General features: G+C 40.1%; 1 protein-coding gene across 4 annotated transcripts in view; it reads right to left on the reverse strand.

Moving 5' to 3' along the window:
- The window catches only part of PLCH1 (phospholipase C eta 1), a 274,017-nt gene that overhangs the window by 90,148 nt on the left and 163,306 nt on the right, over positions 1 to 20,563 (reverse strand). For all 4 annotated transcript variants that reach the window (XM_063620283.1, XM_063620281.1, XM_063620279.1 and 1 more), the window contains 3 exons: positions 18,702 to 18,945; positions 10,877 to 11,006; positions 2,073 to 2,243 (listed from right to left, as the gene is read on the reverse strand). In XM_063620283.1, the coding sequence (XP_063476353.1) occupies positions 2,073 to 2,243; positions 10,877 to 11,006; positions 18,702 to 18,945 (545 nt within the window). The remainder of the gene's footprint in view (positions 1 to 2,072; positions 2,244 to 10,876; positions 11,007 to 18,701; positions 18,946 to 20,563) is intronic.

Genomic DNA, 20,563 nt, shown 5'->3' on the forward strand with positions numbered 1-20,563 from the left:
AATAGCCCCCCAAAAGCAAATGACCCAAATTTCCATCAACTGATGAATATATAAACAAAATGTGGTATATTCATACAATGATATATTATTTGGCAATAAGAAGAAATGAAACACTGATAACGCCACAACATGAATGAATCTTGAAAACATTATGCCAAATGAAAGAAGCCAATCACAAAGGTCACATATATGATTCCCTTTATATGAAATGTCCAGAACAGACAAACAGACAAATTAATAGAGACAGAAATATTAGTTGCCACAGCCTGTGGGGGAGAGAGAAATGTGGAATAATTGCTAATAGGTATGGGTTTTTTTCTTGAGGTGTGGAAAATGTTCTGAAATTAGATAGTGGTTATAGTTGCACAAATCTTTTTTCCCTTTTTTTTTTTTTGAGACGGAGTTTCGCTTTTGTCGCACAGGCTGGAGTGCAATGGCGCTATCTCGGCTCACCGCAACCTCTGCCTTCTGGGTTCGTTCAAGCGATTCTCCTGTGTCAGCCTCCCGAATAGCTGGGATTACAGGCATGTGCCACCATGCCTGGTTAATTTGGTATTTTTGGTAGAGACCGGGTTTCTCCATCTTGGTCAGGCTGGTCTCGAACTCCCGACCTCAGGTGATCCGCCCGCCTCAGCCTTCCAAAGTGCTAGGATTACAGGCGTGAGCCACCGTGCCCAGCCCTTTTTTTTTTTTTTTTCTTTTTTTTGAGGTGGAGTCTCACTCTGTCGCCCAGGCTGGAGTACAGGGGCGCAATCTCAGCTCACTACAACCTCCACCTCCTGGGTTCAAGCAATTCTCCCTGCCTCAGACTCCCAAGTAGCTGAGATTACAGGAGTTCGCCACCACGGCCAGCTAATTTTTGTATTTTTAGTAGAGACGGGGTTTCGCCATGTTGGCCAGGCTTGTCTCAAACTCCTGACCTCAGGTGATCCACCCCCCTCAGCCTCCCAAAGTGCTGGGATTACAGGCATGAGACACCGTGCCTAGCCAATAGTTGCACAACTCTGTTGATACACTAAAAAACACTTAAATGTATACTTTAAAAAGGGTGAATTTTATGGTATGTGAATAATATCTCAATAAAGCTTTTATTAAAAAATTGGAAAGTGTTCAAGCACAAGCTGGCTGATTATTTGTGTGAGTACTGTAGAAAGAATTAGTTCTACTGATGATTGTACTATATAGTCCAAATATTTGATGATATTTTACGATTTCAACAGAGCTAAATGCCGCTGACTTAAAATGAACAAAGGAGTTAAGTAGCTCTTTATATTAAGACAATTGGTCCATTAAGAGAATTAAAAGTAAACCTCATCAACTGCACAAAACCAAAGCCTCCTCTCAAGAAGTCTAATATAAAAGGTTAAAAAATTTGAATAAAACATTCATTTATTCCACTACTTTAGTGAGAAACAGACTTTGAGGAGATATTTAAAAAGCAGACTGAGAAGTTAGCTTTGCTGACTATAATTCAGCCTATATAATATTAATATTAAAACATCTTATTTTAAACATATTTAGAGATTCTCTTTGCTAATCAGGACCTAATTTACTTAGCCTTTTCACATGATCAAATGCCAATTTACTATCAGAATTATCAATGACCTACCACAATAGTAAAGAATTATGCCATCATTAAATATCTAGCTATTTTATTAGTATAAATATAAATTTATGTTTAAAATAAATAAATTTGACTAAATTTATACTAATACTAATTTATACTACTATATAGTATAAATGTAAACTAATAATACATCATGGTATTAGTATAAAGAAAGCATTACCATTGTATTAAAATATTAACATTCATTTCTTTGTGGCAAAATATGCATATCTGTATTCAATACATTAAAGGTTAAGAATTATATAACCCAGTGTTCAAGTTATCACTTCTTCTCTTAAAAGCTGCTAGAAACTGTTTTAAATGACTCAAAGATAAGATTTTTGTGAACTAGTGATATTTACTACCTTTGCGAAATTCAAAGGACACCTATATTTAACCCCAAAAGAAAGACATATCTTTCATGAGTACTTTTAAGTAAACTTTCATTTTAACAGTCTAATGATACCTTTTGCTCCACCTTCAAAAACTGAGCCAGTTCTTCCAGAGTTAGGTGATCTTTCTTGTCACTGTAGCTCAAAAGTAACAAATAAAGGTCTCGTCTCAAAGACATCATTTTGTAAAAAACACAGAACTCTTCAAATGTCAAAGTTCCCTGATTCTCATCTGTGTCGGCTTCCTGAAAAGGGCATAGAGAAAATAAAGCAATATGAAAGTTAGAAATAAGAAATTCAGTACTGGGAAATTATATTTACACTATAAAAGAGCTAGTACACAAATCCCAAGTGGTGAGCACACATTCTCTTTGAGCACACATTCTCTTCAAGCACATGTGGAACATTATAAAGCGACCACATATTTGGCCAGAAAGTTTGAACAAATTATAAGGAATCAACCTCACACAAACCAATTGTTCTGACCACTGTAAATTTATAAATCAACAAAGAAAGCTTAAAAAAAAAAAAAACCTGTAGAAACAATATAATTCTAAATAGGAAATAAAACATATGGAAGTGAAAAATACACTACATATTAAAACTTGTAAAATAACATTAGAAACTTGAAGTCTTAAATTACTAGACAGCAAAGATTTTAAAAAGAAGTTAATAATTCAACTCAAAAAATGTGACAAAAATTAAGTGAGGAAAATAAATTATAAACAAAAGCAAAAAGTAATAAAATAGAAAACAAACAGCTGTAACATACAGGTGAGAAAGAAAACCAAGGCCTAATTTCTAAAGAACCAATAAAAATGAGAAATCTTGAAAAAGACTAATCGTGGAGCCAAGATGGCCGAATAGGAACAGCTCCGGTCTCCAGCTCCCAGCCCCAGCAACACAGAAGACAGGTGATTTCTGCATTTCTGCTTGAGGTACCGGTTTCATCTCACTAGGGAGTGCCTAACAGTGGGTGCAGGACAGTCGGTGAAGCGCACTGTGCGCCAGCCGAAGCAGGGCGAGGCATTGCCTCACTCGGGAAGCGCAAGGGGTCAGGGAGTTCCCTTTCCTAGTCAAAGAAAGGGGAAACAGACGGCACCTGGAATATCGGGTCAGTCCCATCCTAATACTGCGCTTTTCCAATGGGCCTGGAAAACGGCACACTAGGAGATTGTGTCCCGCACCTGGCTCGGAGGGTCCTATGCCCACGGAGTCTCGCTGATTGCTAGCACAGCAGTCTGAGATCAAGCTGCAAGGCGACAGCCAGGCTGGGGGAGGGGCGCCCGCCATTGCCCAGGCTTGCTTAGGTAAACAAAGCAGCCAGGGAGCTCGAACTGGGTGGAGCCCACCACAGCTCAAGGAGGCCTGCCTGCCTCTGTAGGCTCCACCTCTGGGGGCAGGGCACAGACAAACAAAAACTCAGCAAGAACCTCCACAGACTTAAATGTCCCTGTCTGACTGACAGCTTTGAAGAGAGTAGTGGTTCTCCCAGCACGCAGCTGGAGATCTGAGAACGGACAGACTGCCTCTTAAAGTGGGTCCCTCACCCCTGAGCAGCCTAACTGGGAGACACCCCCCCCAATAGGGACAGACTGACACCTCATTCAACCGGGTACTCCTCTGAGACAAAACTTTCAGAGGAACTATCAGACAGCTGAATTTGTGGTCTCACGAAAATCCGCTGTTCTGCAGCCACCGCTGCTGACATCCAGCCAAACAGGGTCTGGAGTGGACCTCTAGTAAACTCCAACAGACCTGCAGCTGAGGGTCCTGTCTGGTAGAAGGAAAACTAACAAACAGAAAGGACATCCACACCAAAAACCCATCTGTACATCACCATCATCAAAGACAGAAAGTAGATAAAACCAAAAAGATGGGGAAAAAACAGAGCAAAAAAACTGGAAACTCTAAAAAACAGAGTACCTCTCCTCCTCCAAAGGAACGCAGTTCCTCACCAGCAACGGAACAAAGCTGGATGGAGGATGACTTTGATGAGTTGAGAGAAGAAGGCTTCAGACGATCAAACTACTCTGAGCTATGAGAGGAAATTCAAAACAATAGCAAAGAAGTTAAAAACTTTGAAAAAAAATTAGAAGAATGGATAACTAGAATAACCAATGGAGAGAAGGGCTTAAAGGAGCTGATTGAGCTGAAAGCCAAGTTTCGAGAACTACGCGAAGATTGCAGAAGCCTCAGTAGCAGATGCGATCAACTGGAAGAAAGGGTATCGCTGATGGAAGATGAAATGAATGAAATGAAGAGAGAAGGGAAGTTTAGAGAAAAAAGAATAAAAAGAAATGAACAAAGCCTCCAAGAAATTTGGGACTATGTGAAAAGACCAAACCTACGTCTGATTGGTGTACCTGAAAATGATGGGGAGAATGGAACCAAGCTGGAAAACACTCTGCAAGATATTATCCAGGAGAACTTCCCCAATCTAGCAAGGCAGGCCAGCATTCAGATTCAGGAAATACAGAGAACGCCACAAAGATACTCCTCGAGAAGGGCAACTCCAAGACACATAATTGTCAGATTCACCAAAGTTGAAATGAAGGAAAAAATGTTAAGGGCAGCCAGAGAGAAAGGTCGGGTTACCCACAAAGGGAAGCCCATCAGACTAACAGCTGATCTCTCAGCAGAAACTCTACAAGCCAGAAGAGAGTGGGGGCCGATATTCAACATTCCTAAAGAAAAGAATTTTCAACCCAGAATTTCCTATCCCGCCAAACTAAGCTTCATAAGTGAAGGAGAAATAAAATACTTTACAGACAAGCAAACGCTAAGTGATTTTGTCACCACCAGGCCTGCCCTAAAAGAGCTCCTGAAGGAAGCACTAAACATGGAAAGGAACAGCCGGTACCAGCCACTGCAAAAACATGCCAAATTGTAAAGACCATCGAGGCTAGGAAGAAACTATAGCAACTAACGAGCAAAATAACCAACTAACATCATAATGACAGGATCAGATTCACACATAACAATATTAACGTTAAATGTAAATGGGCTAAATGCTCCAATCAAAAGACACAGACTGGCAAACTGGATAAGGAGTCAGGACCTATCAGTGTGCTGTATTCAGGAAACCCATCTCACGTGCAGAGACACACATAGACTCCAAATAAAGGGATGGAGGAAGATCTATCAAGCAACTGGAAAACAAAAAAAGGCAGGGGTTGCAATCCTAGTCTCTGATAAAATAGACTTTAAACCAACAAAGATCAAAAGAGACAAAGAAGGCCATTACATAATGGTAAAGGGATCAATTCAACAAGAAGAGCTAACTATCTTAAATATATATGCACCCAACACAGGAGCACCCAGATTCATAAAGCAAGTCCTCAGTGACCTACAAAGGGACTTAAACTCCCACACAATAATAATGGGAGATTTTAACACCCCACTGTCAGCATTAGACAGATCAACGAGACAGAAAGTTAACAAGGATATCCAGGAATTGAACTCAGCTCTACATAAAGTGGACCTAATAGACATCTACAGAACTCTCCACCCCAAGTCAACAGAATATACATTTTTTTCAGCACCACACCACACCTATTCCAAAATTGACCACATAGATGGAACTAAAGCTCTCCTCAGCAAATGTAAAAGAACAGAAATTATAACAAACTGTCTCTCAGACCACAGTGCAATCAAACTAGAACTCAGGATTAAGAAACTCAGTCAAAACCGCTCAACTACATGGAAACTGAACAACCTGCTCCTGAATGACTATTGGGTACATAATGAAATGAAGGCAGAAATAAAGATGTTCTTTGAAACCAACAAGAACAAAGACACAACATACCAGAATCTCTGGGACACGTTCAAAGCAGTGAGTAGAGGGAAATTTATAGCACTAAATGCCCACAAGAGAAAGCAGGAAAGATCCAAAATTGACACCCTAACATCACAATTAAAAGAACTAGAAAAGCAAGAGCAAACACATTCAAAAGCTAGCAGAAGGCTAGAAATAACGAAAATCAGAGCAGAACTGAAGGAAATAGAGACACAAAAAACCCTTCAAAAAATTAATGAATCCAGGAGCTGGTTTTTTGAAAAGATCAACAAAATTGATGGACCACTAGCAAGACTAATAAAGAAGAAAAGAGAGAAGAATCAAATAGATGCAATAAAAAACGAAAAAGGGGATATCACCACCGATCCCACAGAAATACAATCTACCATCAGAGAATACTACAAACACCTCTATGCAAATAAACTAGAAAATCTAGAAGAAATGGATAAATTCCTCAACAAATACACCCTCCCAAGACTAAACCAGGAAGAAGTTGAATCTCTGAATAGACCAATAACAGGTTCTGAAATTGTGGCAATAATCAATAGCTTACCAACCAAAAAGAGTCCAGGACCTGATGGATTCACAGCTGAATTCTACCAGAGGTACAAGGAGGAACTGGTACCATTCCTTCTGAAACTATTCCAATCGATAGAAAAAGAGGGAATCCTCCCTAACACATTTTACGAAGCCAGCATCATCCTGATACCAAAACCTGGCAGAGACATAACCAAAAAAGAGAATTTCAGACCAATATCCTTGATGAACATTGATGCAAAAATCCTCCATAAAATACTGGCAAACCGAATCCAGCAGCACATCAAAAAGCTTATCCACCATGATCAAGTGGGCTTCATCCCTGGGATGCAAGGCTGGTTCAACATACGCAAATCAATAAATGTAATCCAGCATATAAACAGAACCAAAGACAAAAACCACATGATTATCTCAATAGATGCAGAAAAGGCCTTTGACAAAATTCAACAACCCTTCATGCTAAAAACTCTCAATAAATTAGGTATTGATGGGACGTATCTCAAAATAATAAGAGCTATCTACGACAAACCCACAGCCAATATCATACTGAATGGGCAAAAACTGGAAGCATTCCCTCTGAAAACTGGCACAAGACAGGGATGCCCTCTCTCACCGCTCCTATTCAACATAGTGCTGGAAGTTCTGGCCCGAGCAATCAGGCAGGAGAAGGAAATAAAGGGTATTCAATTAGGAAAAGAGGAAGTCAAATTGTCCCTGTTTGCAGATGACATGATTGTATATCTAGAAAACCCCATTGTCTCAGCCCAAAATCTCCTTAAGCTGATTAGCAACTTCAGCAAAGTCTCAGGATACAAAATTAATGTACAAAAATCACAAGCATTCTTGTACACCAATCACAGACAAACAGAGAGCCAAATCATGAGTGAACTCCCATTCACAATTGCTTCAAAGAGAATAAAATACCTAGGAATCCAACTTACAAGGGATGTGAAGGACCTCTTCAAGGAGAACTACAAACCACTGCTCAATGAAATGAAAGAAGATACAAACAAATGGAAGAACATTCCATGCTCATGGGTTGGAAGAATCAATATCGTGAAAATGGCCATATTGCCCAAGGTAATTTATAGATTCAATGCCATCCCCATCAAGCTACCAATGACTTTCTTCACAGAATTGGAAAAAGCTACTTGAAAGTTCATATGGAACCAAAAAAGAGCCCGCATCGCCAAGTCAATCCTAAGCCAAAAGAACAAAGCTGGAGGCATCACGCTACCTGACTTTAAACTATACTACAAGGCTACAGTAACCAAAACAGCATGGTACTGGTACCACAACAGAGACATAGATCAATGGAACAGAACAGAGCCCTCAGAAATGATGCCGCATAGCTACAACTATCTGATCTTTGACAAACCTGACAAAAACAAGAAATGGGGAAAGGATTCCCTATTTAATAAATCGTGCTGGGAAAACTGGCTAGCCATATGTAGAAAGCTGCAACTGGATCCCTTCCTTACACCTTATACAAAAATTAATTCGAGATGGATTAAAGACTTATATGTTAGACCTAAAACCATTAAAATCCTACAAGAAAACCTATGCAATACCATTCAGGACATAGGCGTGGGCAAGGACTTCATGTCTAAAACACCAAATGCAACGGCAACAAAAGCCAAAATCGACAAATGGGATCTCATTAAACTAAAGAGCTTCTGCACAGCAAAAGAAACTACCATCAGAGTCAACAGGCAACCTACAGAATGGGAGAAAATTTTTGCAACCTACTCATCTGACAAAGGGCTAATATCCAGAATCTACAATGAACTCAAACAAATTTACAAGAAAAAAACAAACAACCCCATCAAAAAGTGGGCAGAGGACATGAACAGACACTTCTCAAAAGAAGACATTTATGCAGCCAAAAAACACATGAAGAAATGCTCATCATCACTGGCCATCAGAGAAATGCAAACCAAAACCACAGTGAGATACCATCTCACACCAGTTAGAATGGCCATCATTAAAAAATCAGGAAACAACAGGTGCTGGAGAGGATGTGGAGAAATAGGAACACTTTTACACTGTTGGTGGGACTGTAAACTAGTCCAACCATTGTGGAAGTCAGTGTGGCGATTCCTCAGGGATCTAGAACTAGAAATACCATTTGACCCAGCCATCCCGTTACTGGGTATATACCCAAAGGACTATAAATCATGCTGCTATAAAGACACATGCACACGTATGTTTATTGTGGCACTATTCACAATAGCAAAGACTTGGAACCAACCCAAATGTCCAACAACGATAGACTGGATTAAGAAAATGTGGCACATATACACCATGGAATACTATGCAGCCATAAAAAATGATGAGTTCGTGTCCTTTGTAGGGACATGGATGAAACTGGAAAACATCATTCTCAGTAAACTATCACAAGGACAAAAAACCAAACACCGCATGTTCTCACTCATAGGTGGGAATTGAACAATGAGAACTCATGGACACAGGAAGGGGAACATCACGCTCCGGGGACTGTTGTGGGGTGGGGGGAGGGGGGAGGGACAGCATTAGGAGATACACCTAATGCTAAATGACGAGTTAATGGGTGCAGGAAATCAACATGGCACATGGATACATATGTAACAAACCTGCACATTGTGCACATGTACCCTAAAACCCTAAAGTATAATAAAAAAAAAAAAAAAGATAATAAAGGCTATCTCCAGGGAAGAGAATTTAGTGGCTAGAAAAAAAAAAAAAAAGAAAAAAAAAGAAAAAGACTAATCAAGAACAAAAGAAAGAAGATGTATTTAACACATGAGAAAAATATCAGTCTCTCATCGGTTTCTGAACTGTAATCCAATCAAATGTAATTTTTACCTATGAGAGAATCTCTTTTAATTCTTCAAAGGTAGAGCTGATGCTCTTAAAGCCATGGGCATCCTTGGTAACTCCCTGTTTTCCCTCCATAAAAAGTCTAAACAATCCATCTGGATTGATTTCTTGTTAAAATTGTTTCTAGTAATTATTGAGCATGAAGCTTTCATCATATGCTTTACTTACAGGTTGGCTGAATTATTCATAAAACCATAAAACTATTGGGGATAAATAATGAGCAACTGACCCACTTATGTGCTCTTCTTCATTCTAAGTGGACACAATTTTAACTAAACAAAAACAGACAGGGAATGAATGGCATTTTGAAATGCACAGATTTTGTGAAGTACACTCAACTGTTATATGGTATTAAACAAAGCTTTAAAAGTCAAAGTGGTCATTAAAATCTTTTTAAAATTTTGCTAACCTTGGGTCGATTATGAACAAATGCTTCCAAATTTTACTTCCACTAATTACCCAAGAAATCATGATTTGTATAGGTATAGACTGTGCCCTCCCCTTTAGGATTGGCCTCTTACATTGATATCAGCAGCTACCTCTTCAATGCTGTGATCAGCTCCTGTGCAAATGAACAGACAGGAGGTAGGGCTCACAGCAGGGCAAAAGTGAGATGACACCGAATACCAGAAACATGGCAAACCTTCTCATATGTTTAAAGATAATTCATTTCCCCTCCAAAGTCCCTCACTCCATCTCTCAGGTTCCCTATACAGCAGATCTCACTCCCTCCTCTTCCCATTCTTTCATGCTGTTCTCCAGTGCAATGGGACTCAGTTTCCCACAATGCAAACCATCTCCAACCAAGAACAGGGCCACCCTTAAAGGGTCACAGAACAGAGCCAGCCTCTGTCTTCCATTTATTGTTGCAACACATACCCCATGTTGTCTCTGTTCTTACCACCTCTAAGAACAAGTAGAAACATTAAACATCATATTGCCCTCCTATGCTTATTTTTACACATACAAACTATCACCTAGAAAACCATTGCAAAACATGGATTACGCACACACGACTTATCTTCAAATAACAGCCTGTTACAAATTAATACTCTAGTAATTTCTAATAGCCTAACATTGTCTTTGCCCTGACTTAAGAGAGCTCACTTCTGTACTCAGGTGAGGATTAAATGCAGTCCTAGCTGGATGCCACAGAATAAGTCTGGGCCCAAGGATTTTTCTCAATGACTTATCAACAGGGAAAGAGCCTTTCATCTAACCAACAAGGAGTTGAATGGAATTCTGGAGAGCTCCCTAAAAGGCAGGAGTGAATTGCCTGAATCCTGAACTCCTCAGAAACAAAATACAGAGCTCTTGAGATTTTTGACAAGTGCTATTTTTTGTCATGTTACTTAGTCTTTATTCTGATCCTCACAACAGCCCTGCGAAGTAGGCATATGAGGTATTACTGTCCTCTCAAAGGGACTGGAGCAAGTTTCCTCCATTATTTGTCAGGAAAACAGCGACAATAACAAAAAAGCATTTTAGGAAGTGAAATTTTGGATGAATTTATAAAGTCTTTTTACTTGATGAAACAAAATCATTTCTTCATCAAAGAAAAATAAAACAGTGCAGAGCACATATATTAGCTTCCAACAAAACAAAATAGCCTTTTAATATACCTAAGTACGTTAATAACCTCTGTGTATTTTATATAAGGCCAGTGAAATTGTAAAAACTTACCTGAAACATTTGTCTGACTTTTCTTCGGGGCAGATTAACATTCAGTTTATGCATCAGCTGATGTATCTCTTCAATATTCAACAAGCCATCACCATTCTTATCAGCTTCCTCAAAGGTCTGCTTCACCCATGTGCAGAAAGGTCAAAGAGAACACCTGTGTTCTCATCAAAATTAAAAACTGCTCTCTCACAGAATACTCGCAAGGACATTTATCAGTAACACAGAACTTGAGAAGAAATTCTTTTGAGGAGGCCCTGCAATCCATAGGCTCTGATGAGCTACTAATAATGATGACAATAACAATGACAACAACAAACCAGGAATGGAAGGGGAACACATAAAGGGGGTAAGGAGTTTCCGGCTGGGTGCAGTGGCTCATGCCTGTAATCTCAGCACTTTGTGAGGCTGAGACAGGTGGATCACCTGAGGTCAGGAGTTTGAGACCAGCCTGGCCAACATGGTGAAACCCTGTCTCTACTAAAAACACAAAAATTAGCCAGGCATGGTGGCAGGCACCTGTAATCCCAGCAACTTGTGAGGCTGAGGCAGGAGAATCACTTGAACCGGGGAGGTGGAGGTTGCAGTGAGCCGAGATTGCTCTCCAGCCTGGGTGACAAGAATGAAACTCCGTCTCAAAATTAAAAAAGGGTGAGGTGGTTCCCTCCATTGCGAAATGAGAGTTAAACCAAATTATTTTGAGCATCTTTAATTCAAACATTCTTATTCAATCTTATCCAAATTAAATATCAAATCTATTATTGCAGAACACTATATCACTATCCTAAATAGAAGGAATGAATTACCCTCCTAATCCTCAGGGATACTAAAACCTCATGGATACTAAAAGCTACATTACTGGTTCCAATTCCACTCTAGCAAGACAATAACACCTTAATTCACACCTCCAATAGCAAACTCCATAAACATAAATATTTCTATATGACTTTAAAAGTTATCCCTTTTTGCTTTTCATTTCTGACCGGTTTTTCTCAGTTATGCTGCCATGTTCATAACACAAATCTGTGTCCCTATCAGTTCTCATTCACAAGGTTAGAGTTCTTCATTTATGAGGCATACAGATGGCATGTAGCAGGAATGGCCCAGTATTACATCTCTCTAACACTTTGTTTGAGAATCTCTTTATGATGAAACCCCAAATATAAATATACGGCTTATCTTCTCCTATGCCCTTTTACCTACTGTCTTTTTACCTTCACAATACCCCATGGTACATGATCTTTTCAATTCTCTTTTCTCTGTCCCACTCAGACATTTAGCAAATTAGACCATCTAGTTCAATCTCATCATTGTCAGATAAGGATATAAAATGAGAGGAGAGAGAGAAATGTGATCATTAGTATGAGAACCAGGTCTCAACCCAGGTCTTTTGTGCCTGATCTAGCACACTCTTCTACACATAAGGTCTGTCTCTATACCACGCTTCTCTTCCTATTTCTAGCTTTGATGGTTCTCACCTAATTCGCCCAAATTTCTAAATCACGGGCAGGTAATGTGAAGTACAAACATAATGTGCTAGGAGGTGCCCTCAAAGCTCAGGTATGAGATGAAGTGACTGAGAATAAGAAGCTGAGTTTAGATACGAAAGGTTTACATCATGTGAACTGAAGTTTTAAAAGATCCTCAGTGGGAAGAGCCTTGGGTTGCTTTACATAGTGAGAACACAGATGAAATGGTAACACAGGAATTGAAAATTCCCAGGTAACTTTTAGCAAAGGATTTTTTCAAATGGATGATTCATAGTTGTTGAGGGGTAGGTTACAAAAGGCAAGTACCGCGTGCATATTTAGAAAACCAATTAAACTTCAATATTTGAAGGGTAATGGAGAGGAAAAGAATAAGGCAATAGATAGCAAGAAACCAGAGACTCAAAGTAAGCAAAAGGTATAGTTTTAAAAACCAAGAAATGGGAGAATGAATGTATATCAGAGGAGAGGGTACATCATATTTCCATTTCTACGTGATTCAAATTATGACTGTAGGAGATTATACCTCAGAAAGTAAAAACAACTAGAAAGGTAACATATTATGTCTTCTAAAATTAAGTAGAGGATATTTTCAGATCGCCTTACTTCATATTTTGTAAATACCTTATTTCATATTTTTTCCCTTTAAAATTTTAAAATAACTAGCCCAGCTCTTTCTAGTTCAATTTTTCCTTATAGACTTGTCAGGACCTCATTTTATATGACCCCTGGAAGTTAAGGGAGGTCCAGATCTGGGGGGAAAATAACTGAAGAACCAAAAGGGTGAAACATTTGGCCCAATCACTAATAAGTGCCTGAGTCTCATTTTCTTCTGTTTTCAAGGCACACAGCACCCACTTGGGGCTTTCAACTATGGACACTACTCTATGCCCCACAAAGTATATGGCTGGAGTTCAAAGAAGTGACAAAAGGAGTCTGATGGCAGGAATATTTTTATCCTTTTATTCTATAACTCTTTATCAAATATAATTCTTTATCAAAGCCTCTCAAAGTCTTCTCCAGAGAAGAGGCAGGGACAGCCAAACCCTAAGTATGTGTGTATTCTGCAGATACAAACATTTAGGATAAGCCTGTGTCTGTCTGCAAAGCCTGTAGCACCAACATGGAAATTGGCTTTGATTATTGGTTTAGGGAACTGGTAAAGTAAAAACAGAGGCAGAATCAAACGAAGAAATGTGCACTAGTCCTAATTCTACTGCTTACTTGGCCTTGTGACAGAGGGTTACTCATATCACCTCTTGGAGGCTCCATTTCTTCACCTACAATATCAAGGAACACAACTTTTAACCTTGAAATCCCTTCCAACTCTAAGATTCCATAAATGAAAAAACTATTCTTTCCAGTAATGGTCCACATAGTATACAACTCCAGGTAAAAATGTCCTGATATCTTAAAGATGTTCTTCATAATTAAGATATGTGTCCAATAAAGCCCTGAATTAATAATTTATAGCCACACCATAATAATTTTAAAAAGAGAAACAGTCATTCCTCAGAGAAAATCTGGGTGAGGCTGAATGCAAAGTAATGATCTAGGATTTTCTATCAAGAGACTGTAGGAGCATGTAAAGCATTGAATGATCCTATCTAGTACAGGGGAGGGCAAACTTTTCTGTAAAGGGCCTGATAGTGAATATTTTATGTTTTGCAGGACATTTGCTGTCAGCTGCAACTATTCCACTCTGTCACTGCCATGAGAAAGCAGCCATACAGATATAAATGAATGAACATGGTTGTGTTCCAATAAACCTTTATTGGAATTTCAGAACCCTGAACTTCTAATTTCCAGTAATTTTCACAGGTCACAAAATGTTTTTCTTTTGATTTTTTTAACCATTTAAAACCCATTCTTAGCTCAGGAGTCCACACAAAAATCAGGAGTGGGCCAGATTTGCCCAGTAGTTTGAGGGGGAAAGAATAAGGTCTGGATTTATAACATACATAACAGGTGGCCTAAAGCCTTCTGGAAGTAATAATTTCCCTCATGGGGTCAAGAGATAAGGTGGGGAAAACATGAAGGAGAATGGTCTGATAGAGAGAAATGCTGAGCCTAAGTGCCAGAACCATCATCTTTGCATACAGATCTGCTGAGTATTCAGACTTTCATTTATCTGAATAGGAAAGCTAAAGATTTGCCACTCTTTACCTCTTTTTAGCAATGACAGCAGTACCTATTACTTGTAAAGTGCTTATTAAGTGCTAGGCAGTGTTCTAAGGACTATATATACTCAACTGATCTTAACACACCTCTATACGGCAGACACTGTCATTATCATCATCACCATGTTGCAGATAAAAGACTTGAAGGCAAAAGAACATAAGTAATTCATCCAAATTTGCATAGCACAGGCAGAGTGGGGGCTCGACCTCAGGCAGTGCAGCACCAGGGTCTGATCCCTAATGACACTGGATTTCTTCTAGTAAGTATGAGTACTGCATCATGGCCATCACTCAGCATGGTCATACTGCAGAAATAAGTTACGCTCTAGACTGGATGGATTTTCTCATGCAGCCATTTAATTTCATTATTCTCATTTTTCATTCACAGTTGAAATTTTCAGTCCTAAGTGAAATCTAATAATGAACATCCCAAATCTGTTCTTTTCATTAATGTAGTTAAATGTTTATCAAATTAAGGATGTAATCCCATTATTAAGATATTATCTAGGCCAGGCGCAGTGGCTCACGCCTGTAATCCCAGCACTTTGGGAGGCCGAGGCGGGAGGATCACAAGGTCAGGAGATCGAGACCATCCTAGCTAACACAGTGAAACCCCGTCTCTACTAAAAATACAAAAAATTAGCCGGGCGTGGTGGCGGGCACCTGTAGTCCCAGCTACTCGGGAGGCTGAGGCAGGAGAATGGCGTGAACCGGCCAGGCGGAGCTTGCAGTGAGCCGAGATCCTGCCACTGCACTCCAGCCTGGGCGACAGAGCCAGACTCCATCTCAAAACAAACAAACAAACAAAAAATTAGCTGGGCGTGGTGGCAGGTGCCTGTAGTTCCAGCTACTAGGGAGCCTGAGGCAGGAGAATGGCGTGAACCCAGGAGGCGGAGCTTGCAGTGAGCCGAGATCACACCACTGCACTCCTGGGTGACAGAGCGAGACTCTGCCTCAAACAAACAAACAAAAAGATATTATCTAAAACCCTATTAAATTCTGACACATCTGTATGAAAATGATTCCCTGACTCAAAATAACCTTTCTTATTTTTCACTTCAGCTTCCTCTTTACTATTCAATTTATTATTTCCCTTTTATTCCTTCACTGACGCAAAAATCAACTGCTTCTGTATTTCTTACAAAATGGTTGTTCTGTGTAGTGCCACAGTACACCTGCTTTCTGGACAGTATATTTTCAGAATACGGATCCCATAGAATATGAAAACTTTCAAGTGCCAGTAAACGTGGACAATCAGGTTCAAAAAACTTTTGACCAACAAAGCAAAAAGATGATTTATGCCCATCTCTAACTCATCTCTTTCAAGGATTATGAGAGAGGCTTCTATAAGTGACTTGCAGCTATGGAATGCTGTGAACTTGTCCTAGTTAACTGGATGAGGCTAGAAGCTTCTGGATTTGGTTGCTTCCCCATGGCCACTGCTCTTCCTTCTTCCTTGCTACACAACCTTGATTTTGTTCAGGTACCCAAAAGCCATGTACTTTAATGATGAGTGGGAACTGGACGGGGGGGTTGGGGGGGGTAAATCTTGGTTTAATACAACTGTCCTCAAAGTATAGTCCTGGAGGTCCCCATAAACATAAGGTTCCCCCTTTTTCCAACTACATGTCTGTGTGAGGCCAGATTTTCTTCGTGTACTTCAATCAAAACAACATATCGCAACAGACTGAATGCAGAAGCAAATAAGAGAACCCATGTGTTCTATTGCCAGACATTAAAGAGATTTGTAAAACGGTGAAGCAATACTGTTTTTCTAACGTGTTTTGCTTTGAAAAAATACTTTTTATAAAAATATTAACATGCAACAGAGTTTATTATTATAAATAAACACATTTTTATGTCTCCCATTTAATCTCTAATATGACAAGTATCAATAAATAGATCCCACATAAACAAAAGCTCTTTAGAATCTTCAGGGTTTTTTTGTTAGTTTTTTTGTTTTTAAGAGACAGGGTCTTGGTAGCTCACTGCTGCCTCCAACTCCTGGGCTCAGGCAATCTTCCCACCTCGCCTCCTGGGTAGCCGGCACTACAGGCATGTGTCACCACACCTGGCTAATCTTTTTAATTTTCTGTAAAGATGGGGTCTCACTATTTTGCCCAGACTGGTCTCAAACTCCTGGCCTCAAGTGATCCTTCCACCTCAGCCTCCTAAAGTGCTGTGATTACAGCCAGGAGCCACACACCCAGCCTAAGTCTTCAGTTTTTAAGAGTGAAAAAAAGGGAGAGATCAAAGTTTAATTATGTCAGTTAATTTCTCCTGCAAGAGATTGGTTTAGGAATGAGGCAGCAATAGTAATTTTGGGAAATGATGAGAAGTTGTCTTTTGGGGGGTTTCTGGGAAGTTTTTCTTTTCTCTTTAAAAAAAAAAAAAAAAAGATTTGTGGCCAAGCGCGGTGGCTCACGCCTCTAATCCCAGCACTTTGGGAGGCCGAGGCGGGCAGATCACGAGGTCAGGAGATCAAGACCATCCTGGCTAACAGGGTGAAACGCTGTCTCTACTAAAAATACAAAGAAAAAAAAAAAAATTAGCCGGGCATGGCGGCAGGCACCTGTAATCCCAGCTACTCAGGAGGCTGAGGCAGGAGAATCGCTGGAACCCAGAAGGTGGAGGTTGCAGTGAGCTGAGATCATGCCACTGCACTCCAGCCTAGACGACAGAGCAAGACTCCATCTCCAAAAAAAAAAAAAATTTGTGAGAAGAAAACTCTACTACCTCTGTGCAGAGCTGTGTTTAGAGATACTGCCTAAAGCTGCAGCAGTTCTCTCTGACCAAAGGGCAGTCAGCTACAAGACCAAGCCAACATGGTGAGAAGGGCAGGACCTGGGTCTCTGATGACATCACTGAACCAGTGAAGTAGCTGACCCTGGAACTGCCCCATCTCAGTTCTCTTGTTTATGAGAAAATGAATATTCTTTATTGTTTAAGGCACTGTTAGTATGGTTTCTGATACTTGTACCAGAAAACATTCAGTATTTTTGGTTGGTTGTTTTTTACCAAATGTTAAAGAGTTAGAAATCAAACCAACAGATTTAAGCACAGAAAGTTAAATCCTGTTTGTGTTCTGTTCATTTCTAAATCCCAGTTGCCTTTATCTGCATGCTGTGAATATTGATGCAAACATCATGGCTCATCAACTCAGACTTTTCACACTGTCAAGATCCTTTCATGAGCTGAATTATTTCCATTCTTCTCCAACAATACTCTGGGTGAAGGATTATAGCTAGAGCAGCACAAATATATCACCAACCCCTGGGAAAAAAATTAGGGGACATATTCCAATGACGGCAAGGGAGTAGCACTACTCCCTGCATGGACAGAGACACCTGTATTTTAAGGCCATTCAAAATGTGAAGAAGGGAACCAAAGGAGTCAACTAGCCTTATACCTTATACCTTATACCTTATACCTTCACTTTACAGATAAGGAAACTGAGGCCAGAAAGGCCTTGCTATATGCCAGTCAATCGCAGCAAGAAGGATGCCTGCACACCAACTCCATTAATCATTTATCTTGTCAGCACTGCAGGACCACAAGCATGGGTTTAATCAAGAATGAGACTTAGATTCCAGTTTCTCAAGCAATTAAGAGAGGGTAAATATTAGTAAGTAAAAAATAACTTCCCCTTTGGTATCAATCAGTTCAATTTCCAAACTGTAAGTTAGAAAGAGAAAAAGCAGGAAGGAGCTCAGTGCACAGTACCTAATTGCAACTCACAAAGTATTTGTTAAACTAAACTGACTTTATAACAAAGTAGGATTTTCTCTAATCCAAATCAGTGTTTTCCCAGTTACAGTTAATGAATATGCCTATGATTTAAAAGAGGCAATGATACTTAATGGGCACTTTCTCTCTCTTAGGAAACTTGAGGCTGTATTTGGAGACCTCTGATTGTGGAGCTAGATTCGGTCTCTTCAAAGAATTTTGCTCCTGAGTTCATACAAGCTTAAGTTTCCATATATTTCATGCATTCATTTATTTGGAGTGACAGTCAGGAGGGGAGAAAAGGGTATGAGGGGTAAAGAAAGAGAAAGGAAAATTATGGGAAAAATTAAAACAGTCTAATCCTTACTTCACAAATGCACACACGCATACACAGAGAGCAAGAGAGAGCTGAAAATACAGTTCTAGAAAGGATATTGGTCATGGGTCCTCTGCCTTTTGGCAAGGGAGTCTTCATCACTTATGCCAGCCATCAGGTACTTGAGGCCTGTGATCCAGGTGCGGGCCTCCTCGGGGTTGGAGGTGATGAGGTCCAGGGACTCCATGTGGTTGCCATGGTAGATGGTGAAGCAGCAGCTGGGGTCGAAGTTCCCCTCAGCTTGTCTGTGGAATATTTCAGACTGCCGGCCCTCAGTCACTTGGTAAATGGAATCAATAAGTACTGTGAGGAAAATGAGATACACACAGTTATACAGCAGGCAAAGATACTTGTTTACATGCACTAAGAAACAAGAAAAGCAAAATCATTTTAAATATAAAAAATAAGTATGAGGCTGGGTGCTCACGCCTGTAATCCTAGCAGTTTGGGAGGTCAAGGCGGGCAGATTGCCTGAGCTCAGGAGTTCAAGACCAGCCTGGGCAACACGGTGAAACCCCGTCTCTGCTAAAATACAAAAAAAATCAGCCGGGCGTGGTGGCAGGTGCCTGTAGTCCCAGCTACTCAGGAGGCTGAGGCAGGAGAATTGCTCGAACCTGGGAGGCAGAGGTTGCAGTGAGCCAAGATCGTGCCACTGCACTACAGCCTGGGTGACAGAGCAAGATTCCATCTCCAAAAAAGAATAAATAAGTAAGTATGAAAAAATTCATTGCCTGCAAGCTGTGGTTTCAGGTTAAATGTGAAACCCGGGCCCTGTTTTTTCCCACTAGAAACCTTCTCTACATAACACTTGTGCTGCCTGAGCTGTCTTGACAACATTCTCCTAAGGCAATAATTCAGGACGTGTTGAAATTTGTAGTAAAAAAAAAAAATAGATATGTCAATTGAAGCAAAAGACTGGTAGAAAAGGTGGCAATGACTATGTCAAATTTATAGTTTACATATTTATAGAAAATATGCAAAGACCTAGAGCGGACTTTGGTGTTTTGCAACATGCATAAGAAGATCATTAGAAAACTGAAAGGAAAAAGAATTTCTGACAATCAAATAGCTGAGCTACATGGAACTGGCATTCCTAGAGAAAATGCCATAGGGCTAAGGTGGTGAAGGCAGAGCAGAGCTTGGAGAAGTGGAGAGGAACAGGATGACACCTGAGGAGAGGCAGAGACAGATATAGAAAGATAAGGCCCACTCCAGGGATGCTGACCAGGCTGCTTATGGTGGCCTGGAAAGCTCAAGAGGGAGAATAATGGGAGATAAAACTGGAAAGGTAGACAATGGCTAGATTGTGGAGTGGGTGGAATCACAGAGATTAGCATTATTTAGTTAGCAGAGCAAATATGAAGGTTTGGATCACTGAAGCACAGGGCAAGAAGGATAATTTCAGACTAATAAATTATTTTTGGTCTGTGTGCTTGTTTATTTTTCAGTAGGAATCAGAAGTTTGTATATCCTATTGATTATTTATATACACCATCTACCCCTCACTTCTGCCTTAATGGCAGGGTCCCAATTTTCTTCTGGTATCAACTCATTTCCCACATGACTCACAGGGAAATGAGCCTATGCTCAGCCCAAGGTTCTGCTGCCTTTGTACTATGGGACTTACATCAGTGGCCCCCAGGTTCTCAGGCCTTCAACCTTGGACTTGGAATTATACCATCATCTCCCCTGCTTCTCAGGCCTTTGGACTCAAACTGAGCTATACCACCAGCTTCCCTGGTTCTCCAGCTTGAAGATGGTCTATCATGTGACTTCTTGGCCTTCATAATCACATGAGCCAATTCTCCTAAGTCCTCTCATACATCTATCTATCTATCTATCTATCTATCTATCTATCTATCTATCCTATTGATTGTGTTTCTCTGGGGAAAGCTGACTAACATAGTGTGAGGGAAAGTAG

Source organism: Symphalangus syndactylus, chromosome 17 (assembly GCF_028878055.3).
Source record: "Symphalangus syndactylus isolate Jambi chromosome 17, NHGRI_mSymSyn1-v2.1_pri, whole genome shotgun sequence".
Lineage (NCBI taxonomy): Eukaryota > Metazoa > Chordata > Mammalia > Primates > Hylobatidae > Symphalangus > Symphalangus syndactylus.